Source organism: Nicotiana attenuata, unplaced genomic scaffold (assembly GCF_001879085.1).
Source record: "Nicotiana attenuata strain UT unplaced genomic scaffold, NIATTr2, whole genome shotgun sequence".
In the NCBI taxonomy this organism is placed as follows: Eukaryota; Viridiplantae; Streptophyta; class Magnoliopsida; order Solanales; family Solanaceae; genus Nicotiana; species Nicotiana attenuata.
The window spans coordinates 73,217-88,271 of NW_017674331.1; the positions used below are offsets into that span (position 1 = coordinate 73,217).

A 15,055-nucleotide genomic window follows, 5' to 3' on the forward strand; every position below is an offset into this window, starting at 1 on the left:
GAAAAAGTGTAAAAATAACGTGTGTAATGAGAATCAGTAAAGAAATAATCACTATTATCTTTAGCCCCACGGTGGGCGCCAAACTGTTTACCTCGAAAATACGAGTAACAATTAAATTTGATTTGTGGTTTTAAAGATATGTGAATAGTTCAATACCAATTAGTAATCAAGAAATATGAAGTAGAAATGAAAGAAATAAGTGAATCAAACCAATGTTACTCAGCAGTGGTGACTTCGAGCTTAGTGACTTCGAGATGAACTAAAAGCAATAAAGTAAGAACAATAAATGTAAGGACACTTCTGACGAGCAGTAAGAGAGAAAACTAGGATAGTATATTCTTTTGCCAATGATTAAATCCTGTTAAATGATTGGGGTCTATATAATAGGGGAACCCTAAATAAGGTACATTTCTATTTACAGTAAGGAATATTATTGGCACAGCTGTCTAACTGCCTAGTACGAAATCGTACATCACGCTTAAATGTGACTACCCAATGTCATTTTTGGTTGTGGCATCCTTTACTTTTGACCAGACAAAGAAGTTCAGAGGACACGATACCCCAACCCCATCCCCCATCCCCCACCCCGAAAAGAAGGGCAAGTTTCATTAATACCACTGTCAATTTTAAGGATATCTTAAGATAACTGCTTGATATGTGCATGTACCATCTCTTTATTAAGGAGCGCCCTTGCCCCTAAATATAAGACTTATCGGCGTGAATCTGAACTTAAATCTCCAAAAACGGGTTACCGGACACCGGGAGAGAAAAAAAAAAAATGGTAGCGGCTATAGTATCAAAACATTCATAGGTTTTGACCATGTGAATCAAGCAAACTACATCTAAAGGAAACATTTTCGAAGTCTTGTTTACTTGTAACAGATATATGCATCCTTAAACTAATCCAAAAAGAGAACCTCTGAGTATGTTCTCCAAAAACTGAACCAAAACCAAATGTAAATGCCAGGCAACCGACACTAAGCAACACCTCTTTTAGAAGCAGAAACCAATCCTCAACCTGAATAAATAAATATTAATGTCAGTAAACCCCTGATGTGCATTTTCCTTGGACAATATCCAAGACTCCAATATTGCAACTCCACACATCGGTCAAATCAGCCATAATTGATCCAAAATACTTGCAGATTGGCTAATTTGGCAGTCAGACGCTCTATTTGAGAGTTGAAAGTTGAAACCATCAGTCAAATGAGCAGCAGCAAACCAACTAGTAGCCTAAAGAGTGTTCTTTTAGACAATCAATTTTACAATATTTTCCTACCTACTTCAGGCTAATGCATATATTGCCTGTTAAAGGGGGGAAAATGAAAGACAATGAAAAATACAGAAGCCACCACGATGCATTTACGCAAGTTATGAGATGGTTGACACGTAGAAGCATCATAAAGTTATGGACACCAAGAACATGAGGGATGGCCCAAGTAACCATTGAAGATCCATCAAATTGCCCGTTGGCATTTCTTTCCTCTTGACTGCTATCCTGATTCTATTGCTAATAGCTATCAATTCAGCTATCAAGAGCACCAAGTGCTTTCATGTCCTCCAAGAATGCTGTATACGAGTCATCAATGCTTTGAGGTTTTGGTGCAGATGCGCTAGTTGATTCATGCTTGACAACAGCTGGAGTTACTGCTGGCTGGTTGACAATAATCGTGTTCAATGACTTTGGTTTGGGTTTTGGAACTGCAGATTCTCTCCTAACACGCACAGAGGCAGGAACCTGCACAAAAACAAATAAATAATCAGGATAGTAGCACAGAATCAATACTCCCGGTTCAATTTCTTTTTCTTTTTGTTTTCCCTTTTGGATATGGTTATCTAGTGCAGATCATAATTTTGGGTATCTGTGTTCCAATTTCTAGTTTATGGAAAAGGATACCTATAATTTTATTTCATCTCTACATTAGAGCGGATGATGTAATAATGCTCAAGAAAGTGAAAGAATAAATCAAGTCTATCTTGATTTTCACCATTGGAATTTATTTATTTTTATCATGTCTTGAGGACATACAAGTCAAGAATAAATCAAGTCATCTTTGTTCTAATGTATTTTTTATAACAGTGTTCTAACCAGCTAGGGAATATCTCACTATTTCACCATGTACCGGCTACCTCCCACTGCACATGTACCGCATCACTCTACTCACTAAGGCTTAGGCAGATGGGAAGGAAATCACCTACAGTTTTTTGTCTCTATTGGGATTTGAACCATGGTCTCCCATGGTTTACCCACTTTATTTGAGGCTAGGCCACACCCTTAGGTGCCTGCCTCATTGTTGACGATTTTGGAATTAGAAAATAACTCGTCGACGAATCATGTTGATGAATGTTTCTGCCATGATAAACAAATCCTCCATGCATCTCTTTCTCAATTTACTTTTACTTTGCAGCCAAAAAAATTGATAACCTTAGAAAAGTTCATTTTAAACATCTTTCCGATCACTCAATAATTCGAAATCATTTAAAAATTCAATTAGGCATTGCGATATTTCCGTTGTCAAATCAACTTTCTAACAATTATATGAATGTTTTCTCCAACTACTACTACAATAATATCTAAACCAAATTACTTTTTAGTTCGACGCTAAATCGCTAATGGGACAGTCAGAGCAATTATCTCACTTACTGCAAATATTTTGCACCTAGAGAAATTATACTTGCCCAAGAATGTTTTGGGTATATTAGTTTTAATCATGCCTTAAACCAAGTGATGGATTAAATTATAGAAAGTTATCAACAACCAAATTATGGAAAAGGGTTTGAGTCAGCTCGTAATTCCCTCTTGCAGTCTAGTCAGAGGAAAAGCAATATGACCTAATCCAGTCCAGTCTACCAAATGAGCCTAAAACTACATTTAGATGTTTGCCTAATGAAAGTTCAAGACCACAAAAATTAAATATAAGCAAGAATTTGAAATGTTATCAGAGTAACTAACCATAGCTGTAAGTTCTGGTGTATGCTGAGCTAGAGGCCTCTTAACAACAGTTGAAGCAGCTGATTTAACATATGATGGCTTCTGAGTGGCAAGTGGTCTGGCACCATCTGGTAGATAAGGAGGAGGACCAGGCGGAAGTGGTGGTCTCATCATTGGTGGAGGACCAGGAGGAGGTCCGAAAGGTGGTCTTGGCATAAGCGAGAGCATGACTCCAGGTGGAGCAGGATGGCCGGCAATTCCAGGTGGTGGCCGCATGTCGGTCGGGGGTGGGGGTGGAGGGAACCGAGGAAGTCCAGGAGGTAATACATCATTATGCAAAGTTGAGACCATGGCAGCTCCAGGAACTGAAGGCTGTTGCCTTGGAGGTGGCGGAGGTGGCGGTGGCAATCTAACATGATCTTTTGTCTCTGAGGAAGCTTTAGCATCAGATTCAACAGATGTGCCATCTGACTTCAATGGCAAGCCCAGTGGAGGAGGAGGCTGAGCAAGCACAGTGGACCCATGAAAAAGCGAAGAGATCATCAATAGAAAATAAACATTATATACATCTTCATGAATTCCAAAGAGGAACTCCCTCAAACATATATTTTAATTAAGTTAGTGAGAAGACAAGATGTAGAAGGCTAGACTACCTGCATTAGTTCTACGGAAGCTGGATTGTCCAGGTTATTTCTATCCCTTTCACTTCCACCAGTGCCGGGAGGAGGAGGTTGAGCAGATGGCTGAAGGGGAGGTGCAGGAGGTGGAGGAAGTGGAAGATGAACAGCAACCTGTTCCTTTGGTGGGGGGCCAGGAGGTGGTGGGGGCAAAGGAGGCAGTGGCAATGAAGTGCTCATCTCTGTCACAGGCTTTGGGGGCATAGGAGGTGGAGGAGGTAAAGGTAAAGATGCAGGCATCGCAGACACATCCACAGAATCTGCATCACCACTCTGGGGTAATGGAGGTGGTGGAGGTGGTGGAGGAAGAGTTGATAAGCTGCCATCTTCTCCATCCAACTGTAACGATGATGCTGTACCGCTTGATGAAGCCACAGATAATGGTACTCGAGATCCTGTAGTTTGAAGCATGAATAGAATCAGAGAGACACATACAGAAAGCAACATTAAGCTCACTAGAGAAGTGAATTATACACACCAATTGATGACTTAAACATAGGAGGTTTTCCAGGAGGAGGAGCTCCAGTTGGATTTAGAGTGGGGTGATAGTAGACTGAGTCCTGCAACCACATATTTCCAGCTGTGATTCACAGATCAGCACTAGCTAATTCCACATAAATGTAGGAGTTAAGTGAAAACTTACTTCAGGTTTTGGATGCTTGGCCATTTCTTCCTCTTCAGCAGAGGTCCGCCTTCGAGGAGGGCCCAAGTGACTGTTGGAGAAAGTTGAGACAAGAGAACTAAGTATAGAAGAGAGTAATTTCTTGATCTTAGGGGTTTGGTGGGGCTGAGGATCGAAAATACATAAATTAGAAACGGACGGCCTTTTTTTTACCTAAACATAACTGGCTGTTCGCCCTTTTCTTTCAGTTTTTCTTCATACTCCTGCCAAAAAGCAAAGCTTTAGAGTGAGTAACAAATACATCCAATCAAACTATAGAATCAAAAGGCTTAGAAGCTGATACAAGAACATGAGAAGAGTTCACCAGTTGCCACACAATGGAGAAAGCAGAAACATGACATGAAAAGGAAAGATATGCCCAAGTAAAACATATTAACTGAGAAGGAAGGTTATATTTCAACCATCTTCCTGTAGAGTCTAATTAAACCACTCAATGCAACCAGCTCATCTAGAAAGCATCTTTTATCTCTCTCTCGAAATCAGCCTCGTTCATGACTCTTTTGATCATTATGAACAGTTGTTTATGATAAGCAAGAACTTTTTCTTTTTTTTTTCTTTCTTGTTAGAGGGGTGATCAAAGAAAGGGGAAGGGTCATATAAATATCAAGAAAATCAAATAGAGAAGCTATGTGTCATGGAATGACTTGTTTTTTTTTTCTAGAGCTGTATGGATTTTCAGTAGAAGTTAGAAGTTGCTTTGCACAGTAACTATATAAGAAATATATCAGAAACTTCTGCCTGAACCATAGCACTGATAAAATAGGCAAAAAGGGAAAAAATGAGAACCTACTCCAAGTCTCCGAGAAGTTAAAAGGTTAAAGATGTCCAAAGTAGTCAACAGCAACAAGAAAGGTGGAGAAGGCAAGTTTCACCTAAAAATACATGATAGCAGTCTCCTTTTTCCAGCCTTTCCCTCATTAAAATTCAAGAGCACCTAGGATGCCCAAAAAAGAAAAGATTCTCTAGGAAACCGAAATCAAATCTACCCCTCTCTGAAGGTGTTGGCACTTCATATAGAGCTAGAAATGCGACATATTGATATCAAAAACTTGTGATACAACTTGATGTTATGTTTAAATGAGATTTCTTCTGTTTCACTTCAAATATATATTGCTAAAAGAAATTTTTTGAAAAAAAAGAAGAGAGAGATTCAAGACGAGAATAGAATGATGGAGAGATCATTTTAGCCAATTACTGTTGAAGTTAGAAGTAGGGGCGTGAGAAATTTGGACATTTAGACTTCCAGAAGAGTCCAAAGCAATAACTCTTGACCATATGCTTTTGAATTTAGAGAAATCTATGTTCCTAACCATTCTCAAAAAAAAAAAAGATTTAGAGAAACGTATGTGCTCAAGCTGGTTCGGACATTACCGTTATCAGAAAAATTAGATAAACCTGTCTCATTTTGACTTCCATATAGCAAAACCGTTTTTCTTTGGGGAACAATCGAAAATCCCTTCGTAAACAATGTTATTTTTAAACAAAACACCGGAAAAGGAAACTCCCATCGGAAAAGAAAATGAAAGATTGACATTTCTTCACTCCAGTTCCATGCAACAATTAACCTACCTAAACTTGCCCATCCCCACTTTTCCCTTGCTCCCACAATAAATTTGAAAAAAGCAAAAGGGAAAACGTTTAAGGGCATTCAAGTATAAATGAGATATTAGTGACGCAGTTCTTTTGAGTTTCTCGAAAAGCACATTATTTCCAACAGGCTATGTTGGTTCATCCACAAAGAAAAGAATGGTTTTGTCAGATAAAACTAAAACTAAAGTGGATTTTGGTAATACGAATATCTCCCTCCCTCCCCTCCTTTTTTCTCGAAGAACAGTGGTAGCTCTCTTTTACTAAGAACTAAAACTCTATCAAATGGCTCTTTCATTAATCCCCAAAAAAAATGACAAGATTGCTAATGCTTCTTGTAAATTCTTGTATGGTACGTCTGTGAAACCATTCTCTTGGATCCTCAAAGTAATAAGATATAACACTCGGGTAAGATTTGACCACCAGTCTCAAGATCAAGTCTCTTAACTAGCTCAGCAGCTCATGATCTAAATTTGTTCTCTGCCACTTCAATGGGCATCCACAACGTCCTAAGCCTAAATTTAAACAATAAGCTTTCACGTGTTTAAAGTTGCGAGCTGCACCAATCTTACAGTGAATTTTGTTAGGAGTTTTCGCATACGAGTATAAATTTAACACAGCATTCTACACGAGAAGAACCAACCTTCCCACGAAAAACCAGATGACAGTATCAATTTAGAAGCACCAAATAATTTGCGGTAGAATCAACTCGTTATGCAATGTTTTTCAGCATGGGTTACATTGATTAGCCCCCTTTTTTTTTGATAAGGAGGTTACATTGATTAGCCCATTACTTCTTGATCAGTTCAATTGGCCTGTTATATGATCGGGAAAGAAAGACACCTAACCTATGTTGTGCGGGCTCTCCAAAATGTAGCCGCACCCATGTCGGATCCTTCAAAAATGCACTACATTTGAAGGATCCGACACGTATCCGGCCATATTTTCGGAGAGTCCGAGCAACATAGCACCTAACATGGAGAGGCTAGCTCAGTGCAAATAAATAGCTGTGGGACCCCGAGCAGCCTTTTCATAACAACTAAATATTATATTACTTGCTTATCTTACCAATGGAACATACCTCAAACAGTACCCAGAACAAGATAAGGATTGAAGGAATACCTATTCTTACAGAGTAGATCGAAGTACAATCTAAAGAAATGGGTGAAAAAAGATATTAATCTACATAATTACAAGTTGCTAATAATCTCCAGCTTACATGCGGTTAACAAAATAGTTCTATGTTCTATCTCCTAAGTTAAGGGAGCATTAGTATGGGCATTAACTTATCAGACAAGGTCATTGAGGCATGCATACTAAAAGAAGCAGCAATATAGAATTAGCAGGCATGGCATACAACAAATTTCCTAATGCAGGGACCTTATCTTCAACGAGCATACCTGAGGAATCTACATGTATTTTCTATATATTCATCCTAATAAAAGCACCAGGCACACAAATTAATATTACCTTTCTCTTTTTGAGAACAAGATTAAGTGTATCCTCAAGTTGTCTCTTTTTATGTTTCCTTGCTTTGTCTAGAGCTCCCTCCGCCTCTGCGTAAATTGATTACATTCAATTAAATTAAGATTTTAACAAACCAGAAAGGTTCAGAACATCACAAATCATAATACAAGCTCAACCTTATTCTTTTCTTGATAGACAGTGCAACAGTTTCTTCTTATGTCACTTTATTGGCTGAACAAAGATGCATGACGAATAAACTAGTCCATCCACAGCCGGACAAGATTTTATTTGCCGAGTAATAGCATCAAAGGATGATATTTTTTGATAAGTAATAAATGCATGGAAGGATGAAAGTAGCTATTCAAAATGTCATCCACCCAACCCTTTTCCTGGTTGACCCAGAGGTAGGTTCCAGCAAGAAAACCTCAAATTTTAAGTAACGAACAATAATCAATATGGATTGTGTTACCGTAGAAGTAAAGAAAAAACGCAATGCAACTAACAGTATAACAAACCAACAGTGAGTGTACTATTGGCTAGTTATCAGGCTGTATAACCTAGTATTCTACAAGAAGATAGGATTCAATCTGCTCACCACAATCCTATTACTACCACTAAGATAATCAAAAAAAATACCTTGCACTACACCATTCCCATCAGCTATAAAGTTTTCAGTTCAATTAACAAAACACAACTAAAAAACTATGAGACAACTAAAAACTATGTAAAAAAGTAAACCAATTAACTCAAGATGACAACAGGTCCATTGTTATATTACTGCTAGTAGCCACTCCTTAGTTACTCATGAACTTTTCTAAAGTACTTCTTCTAGCTTTAATTAATCCACTTCAGATTATTTCCTACTTCTGTCCTTCCTCTCCTTATTGCTTTTATTATACTGAAAACGTGATGAATAGGCATTACCTTATAATTCTCAGTCTTTCTTCAATGCCACTCAAAACAATCTCCAGAGTTATCAACATCAACAGAAATGTTAAGCGCAAGAGCATTTTATTCAATTACAAATGATCCAAAAAGAAAGAGCATTTTATTCAATTATATAATATAATAAGAAGTATCACAGAGTTCAAATGCAGCAACTTATCCAAAGAAAAGAATTATATGTGGAACAACTTACTCATCACTTCTAGTTTCTGAATCTGATCTTTTAGTTGGTCAGGATCCTTCTTCAATATACCCACTTCTCTCACTTTCTTCCTCTCTTTCTTGTTCTGGGAAATATAAAAAACAAAAATAAATAAATCCTACATAAACCCCACCTAATAACTTGTTATGGGATATTCAAACAAACAGCTCTTCCTTAGAACCGTCCCTCAATATTCCTTCTCTTTCCAATAGATGTCTCATAAGACTCAAAGCTTAATTGTGCGTACATAAAAACGTAAAATATGCAAGTAAAAACAATAGGCTTCAAGGTTATGTTCACCAAAGCATATAAGCAAAACAATTAATCTGACCCCCCCCCCCCCCACAACCCCAAAAACAAATAATGAAATTTTGCAATTAGCTGCACAATAGAATGGGCACACCACTATATGCATTGGCACACGCTTCTCCTAAGCACGCACTATATGTGTCCCCAAATGCAGTTAAAAGAGGGGCAAGGGGTTCATCATATTGCCCCCTGGATGTGATGGATTATAATTTCCTAAGTGAAATAGCAGCAAGTGATTCATATACTAAAGCCTAAATGAATCCTCAACCTATTCTGCTCTATTTGTCTATTAAGACAAATTATTGAGTATTAGAGTGAAATGACCCCAAATGATTCATTAGTCATTTTTGAAGACAAATTATTGAGTATTAGAATAAAAGACCCCACTGAATTCCGAACAAATATAGATTATTCATATCATTTCCATTGGCGAAGCCAGGATTTTATATAAAGAGATTCAAAAGAGTTAGAATGTGGCGGTTGGGATTTGAACCTGAGACCTAAAGCAACTTTATTGCTACACTAAAAAATTTCCCAATGTCAAGGGGATTCAACAACTTATATATGATCAAAAAAAAAAAAAAATCATTGAAGTTGAACCCCTTTCCATCCACCTAGTTCAACCACTAATTCGTCACTCCAACTAATGTTGTAGTAGTCATTGAACTATAGATAACTCTAAGGGAATCTGTTAGTATATCAGTTAAAGTCCAAAAAAATTTACTCTTTTTAAGACAAATTATTGAGTAATAATGAGACTACCCCCAATTGATCCATTTTTTAATTTATTGAGTATTCATGTAGTCGCCCTCAACTAGTACAGGCACAGTAAAAGTTGTTTCATGTACACTGTAAATAACTCCAAAGGAAGCTATTAATTGAGATAAAAATATACCCTTTTCAATTCCCTTTTGCGTTGTTCCTTGCGATAAGCGTCGGTAGGGTTCATGACTTTGCCTCCTTTCGTCGTCTTCATTTTGCGCTGCTGCTTTTTCGATCACTATTCTGCGTTATTGAAAGTCGCTGTGATAATTCGGTTCCGAGGCTAAACTCAGGGGCCGGAGGGTAGAGAATTCCGGTGGGTCTTTTCGGATTACCTAAATTCTGGTTATGCGGACCCGGTTTTGATGATGGCTCTACTTGGATGTTATATTCCGGATCCTTTCCTCCTCTTTAATACTAGTAACTCGTAATTCAATAATCCGTTAAAGGGCCAAAAATACCTCTCTACTATTATAAAATAAGCTATATTTACCCTGGTTTCACTTTTGTGTTATTAAAGTCCCTGCCGTTTTACTTTAATTTTTAAAATGCCCTTCAGCCGTTAGTTTATTAGTAGAATATTAATTAATACACGTATAAATATCCTATTGGTCTAAAATCATCCGCCCCATATCTAATTAAAAACTAGCCGACCCAACCCTTTTAACCCGACCCACCCCTTTTAACCCGACCCACCCCAGCCCCTCTAACTTAAATCCTCTTAGTCACCCCCCTCAAACCTAAATCGATCTGCAAAACTCAGAGAAGAAGCCATTTTAGGGTTCTTCCACAAAATAGGTTGGGTGCTCCAATTTCACTCACTCTCGCCTTATCTATTGTCCGAAAACTTGATATGTCGGAAGGCAGTTGTTCATCGAAGAGGAAGTGTCTTTGTGGAGAAATTGCTAACAATTTTACGTCGACGACTCCTTTAAATCCTGGGAGGAGATTCTATAAGTGCCCTAAACCAGAAGTAAGTGATCATATATAGGTCTTGTTTGAATTTTTCTTGTTTTTGACTGATTCGTTTCGCTGATGTTCATAAGTAATTTTTTCGGATTATTTTTTAGGGTAGTTCATGTGGTTATTTGGAATGAGAAGAGGACCCTGTCCCGGACAGAGCGCTCGTTATAATCAACAATTTGAAGTGTGAGTTGGATGTGGCTAAACTTAAAATCAGTAATTTGAAGTCGTTGTTGGATGATGGCAAGATTGAAAGGGACAAATTGAAGGAAAAAGTAGTTGCGATGAAGGCAAGAAATAATCTTCTAGTAACGAAACAATTGGAGTTGGAAGATAGAATTCTCAAGATGAAGATCTTCATTATGATTTCATGTGCGCTATTTGTAGGATTTATTGCTGCTATTATCAAAAGTTGAAGTTGAAGTTGAATTGGGAATGAACAGTGAAAGTTCTTTTCTTGTAGATGTGTTGTTTCTCATGAATATTTGCAGCTAAATATCGGATTATGTATTTTAAGCCTTAACTTTTTGTATCTTACTTTTTGTAACTTGTTTAAGCTGTATATCGGATGATGTATCTTACTACTTAAATCTATTTGTTCCTACTTTTGATTATGACTGGTTATAATTGGCAGTTAAACCTTGCAATGTTATAAAGTTTGGTTCTTTGGAAGCTTAAAAAGTGATGCCTTAGGGATGAATGCAGCACCCTATATCAATCACTAAATAAAGGCTAAATTTACAGCTGAACATATGCTGAAGACAACCATATGCTTATATTTTGAAGACAGCCTAATATTCAATGTATTCAATTGCTGAACATATATCTCCCTATATCATAAATGCACATGGCATATTCAATGTATCAAATAACTGAACATATGTTGAAGACAACCTAATAGACAACAGCATGTAAATAAAGGCTAAATTTCATAAATGCACATGGCATATTCAGTTTCATAAATGCACATGGCATAGGTGGATGCAATGTTATAACCCCAAAAACTTATACAACCTGGGTTATAATATGGCATCCCACATTAAGTTTCACCAACCAAAAATAGAAGGTAGATAGTACTGTCACAAAGCAGTAATTACATCCAAAATACTTTCCACCTTATTATATTACAGTAGATTTTACTTTTTCCCCTTTCTGGGCTTCAGCTTCTCCATTTTCTGTTTACTTTGCATTTCCAGCTGGCTTCCCGTTAATGCAGCTTTTCCCTTCCATCTACGGCCTGGTGGTTTGAATGGCAGATTTGATGGAACACTAACACCATCATGATCCCCTTTGAAAGTTATTGCCCTTGATCCTGAAGGTTGAGATGGATTTTGCCTTGCTTGAAGTCTTGTTCCTACTTCTTGTTGATACCCAATTTTTTTCTATATATATTTTATATGTAAAGTACCCTCAAAATGGCATGTATGCATATATAAGTATATCCAAGTGTTTCCTTATTTTTCCTTAATTTTAAAAGATTTTTAAATCAATTTATCCCCCTATTTTATCCATAAAAATTCAATAATTATTTCTAAAATTATTACTTTGGTAATTCATCTGTTGAAATTTTATATTTATACTAAGATATGGCTAAGATAATTTTTGCATATTTTTTACAAATTTAGTTAGTATTTTTAAGCTAAAGTGCATATAATTGCAATATTAGCCCCTTTTTTAGATTTAATTATGTTTTATATTCATAAAATTAGATATGGTATTTTTAAATAGTTAATTATGTGCTATAAATAATTTTAGTACCTTTAATTTATTTCCAAAAATTATTTTATTATTTTTATAAATCAAATGGAGAAAATGGCTATTTAAAATCTAGCCAGATTTCATTTCAATTATGGCCTAAATTCTACCCCAATTTAAACCCAATTTACCCCGACCCAATTCCTACTCATACCCGACCCCAACCCAGTTAAGATGACCATACCCGGATCCCCACCTAACCCTTTTAATCTCAGCCGTTGATCTAAAATCCTGTTAAGATGACCCATACCTGGATCCCCACCTAACCCTTTAAATCTCAGCCGTTGATCATTTAGATCAACGGCCACCGGCTGCCCTTTCCTAATTAAACCCGAAAGACCCCCCAAACCTTATTCATTATTCACAATCCGCCGCCCTTGAACTCTTCTTCTCTCCCAAATCCTCTCTACAACAACCCCAAACCCTAGCCGACGCCACCCTAATCCACCCTAATCCATGGCCTTTCGAGGTCATCGGAGACCTGTACCAGCCTTCCATGGCTTCTACGTGTTTAGTTCTGTGGTCTCATGACTAGACTCTGAAGGGGCTTGGTCCAGTCTTTGCTCGATGACCTTTCTCCTGTCATCTCAGACCTTTCTCCGGCCAGCTATGGCCATTCGAGTCAGACCTTTGACTCTCCTGTTTAGATCAGTAACTTTCGAAGCCTCTCTCACCTTTTCTGGGTTCTTCTGAAACCCTAATCTCTAAGACCTTTTCAACTTCTTTCAGGTTTACCTTAGATCCATGCTTGCTATGAGTTTTTAAACGCATTCTCGAAGCTTCTTTAATTTTGCTTTCAAAAAAGACTGTTCATCTTCTCCTATTAGGGTTTTCTTCTAAATTATTTGAAACATCTTCTCTGATCTTAACGTGTTTCTGATTTTATTATGTTTTGCTCTGTCATTCTCCTATCTGAGTTTAGCATGTTAAAAACCCTAATTTCTTTTGGGTTCATTCGAGTTTCTGAGACTATTTGCTAAATATTTGTTTGATTTACTTGTTTACCATCTTCGAACTCGATTGATGTTGAAAACCCTAATTTCTTTGGGTTCATTCGAGTTTTTGAAACTGCTTGCTAGTATTTGTTCGATTTATTTGTTGTTAAGCTTGCTACTGTTAAAGAAAAACCTATGTCTTTGGGTTTGAAATTGCCCGTTTGAATACCTGACTTGATTTGAAGTTCCTTTGTTTCAGCATCTCTTTTCTTTATGTGATTCCTCTGATTCTGGGTTCTTACTATCTTTGAAACTCGATTATGCTTGGAAACCATAACTTTTCTGAAGTGTTTTCTCATCTGTTACTGTGACACCCTTTGCATGCTTCTGATACTCTATTTTTCTTTGCTACTGATTCAATGAGACTTGACCTACTTGACTACATGCTTCGAATGATTGCTATCTACTGACTTTGCACTACTATTGCATGCTGTTTATTTTGCCAATAGTTTGGCCTCGCATGTCTATTGTTTGTGCACTCTATTTATATGCTGAGGTTCCTTCTTTAATTGATTCTCAATCTTGGGACTGATTTCAAAACTTCTCTTTTGTGAACTCTAATTTCACTCGCCTGTTAAAGTAATTGATCCCTTTCCTTATTATTGCCTTGCTGAATCTTTTCCCCAAAACAAGTGTATCTCTGTACTTGGACTCGATTGCTTACTTAATGTTTTACTACTTCTTTTGATGGTAATAATCAGTCTGCCTACAAACTGATTTTCTTTCCTTCTTTTGAACCTGTTAGCCCCGTTAAACAAGTGATTCCTCAATTAAAGGGGAATCACTTGGTTGATTGATTCTGACTATTGATTATTTCCATATTTGCATGGAACTTTACTTATTACCTTACTTCTCACATGTTTTCAAAAGCTATAAATACCCTGCACCCCTCTTCTTTCAAAGTCACGAACACAAGGAATAAAATACTTGAGTTCAGACACACACTCCACTAAAATCTCACTCTTTTCTCTGTTGCTACTTGTATTGCTGCCTTACCTAGCCGGCTGAAAGCCAAGGCTAGGCTGTGGGAAGCTTGCTTACTTTTTCTCTGCATTTGCATCTTTACTGGTATGTTCTAACTAATTTTCAACATCAACAACAACATGTTTCTTTACTATTTCCTTCACCCTTGTTTGTTTCCTATTTGTGTTTAGTAAGGTCCCATTATTATGGCTGTAATCTGCCCCTTTCTATTCTGAATTAATGCTCTCTTATGAATTCTGTCAGTCATTTATTATGGTTTATGAATCCTAAACCCCCATCCCCTATGTGTTTGATATCTTTGGTTGGTTTGGGGCATGACATCATTGGACATTGCTGTGCATGACCCAAACCTGATCCCCTGGGATCATAACCTCCCTATCCCCTCTACATGTTGTGTGTTCTGGTTGGTTTATAGGCATGCTAGCACCATCTATTGCTGTGCATGCCTAAAACTGATCCTTGCCTAATGATATATGCTTTTTGCAATGTATTCCCAGTCCCCCTGACCCCTGTGTATGAAAATTATTAACTCTATGCTTTACTACTATTGTTTTCCCATCACCCTTTATCCCTCTCCTTTACCCCTTCAGTTTTTAAATCTCCATTCCTGCACTTCCACCATATTCTTAAACTTAAGTTCTGCCCCTCTTGTGTGAGCCTTGCCTTGGGACCCATGAGCTCCCTCTAAACTTGGACACACAAGGGTTGGCCCTTCCACACTGCACTCATCTCTATCTGGTTCTGTGAACCTGGGTGTAAGCACTGCCCGGGGTCCCTTGAGACCCTTAGGGAACT

The 15,055-nt window shown here is 37.5% G+C and overlaps 1 protein-coding gene across 1 annotated transcript; it reads right to left on the reverse strand.

Annotated features, from left to right (window-relative positions):
- Window positions 1–837: 837 nt before the first annotated feature.
- Window positions 838–9,971, reverse strand: LOC109218434 (basic proline-rich protein-like). Its single transcript, XM_019382796.1, has 9 exons — window positions 9,697–9,971; window positions 8,484–8,577; window positions 7,349–7,434; window positions 4,445–4,494; window positions 4,253–4,322; window positions 4,088–4,169; window positions 3,586–4,004; window positions 2,954–3,433; window positions 838–1,738 (listed from the first exon to the last, which is right to left on the reverse strand). Exons 1-9 carry the CDS (start codon window positions 9,775–9,777, stop codon window positions 1,526–1,528), a joined length of 1,575 nt encoding a protein of 524 aa, XP_019238341.1. The 5' UTR covers window positions 9,778–9,971; the 3' UTR covers window positions 838–1,525.
- Between the last annotated feature and the right edge of the window lie 5,084 nt (window positions 9,972–15,055).

What these genes read in the sequence shown, in the direction of transcription:
- LOC109218434 (XM_019382796.1), bottom strand. Translation starts at nt 9,777, where the DNA reads ATGAAGACGACGAAAGGAGGCAAAGTCATGAACCCTACCGACGCTTAT. An exon ending in GCAAAAGGGAATTGAAAAGG is followed by an intron (nt 8,578 to 9,696) that starts GTATATTTTTAT and finishes TATATTTCCCAG; the next exon opens with AACAAGAAAGAGAGGAAGAA. An exon ending in TCAGAAACTAGAAGTGATGA is followed by an intron (nt 7,435 to 8,483) that starts GTAAGTTGTTCC and finishes CAATTTACGCAG; the next exon opens with AGGCGGAGGGAGCTCTAGAC.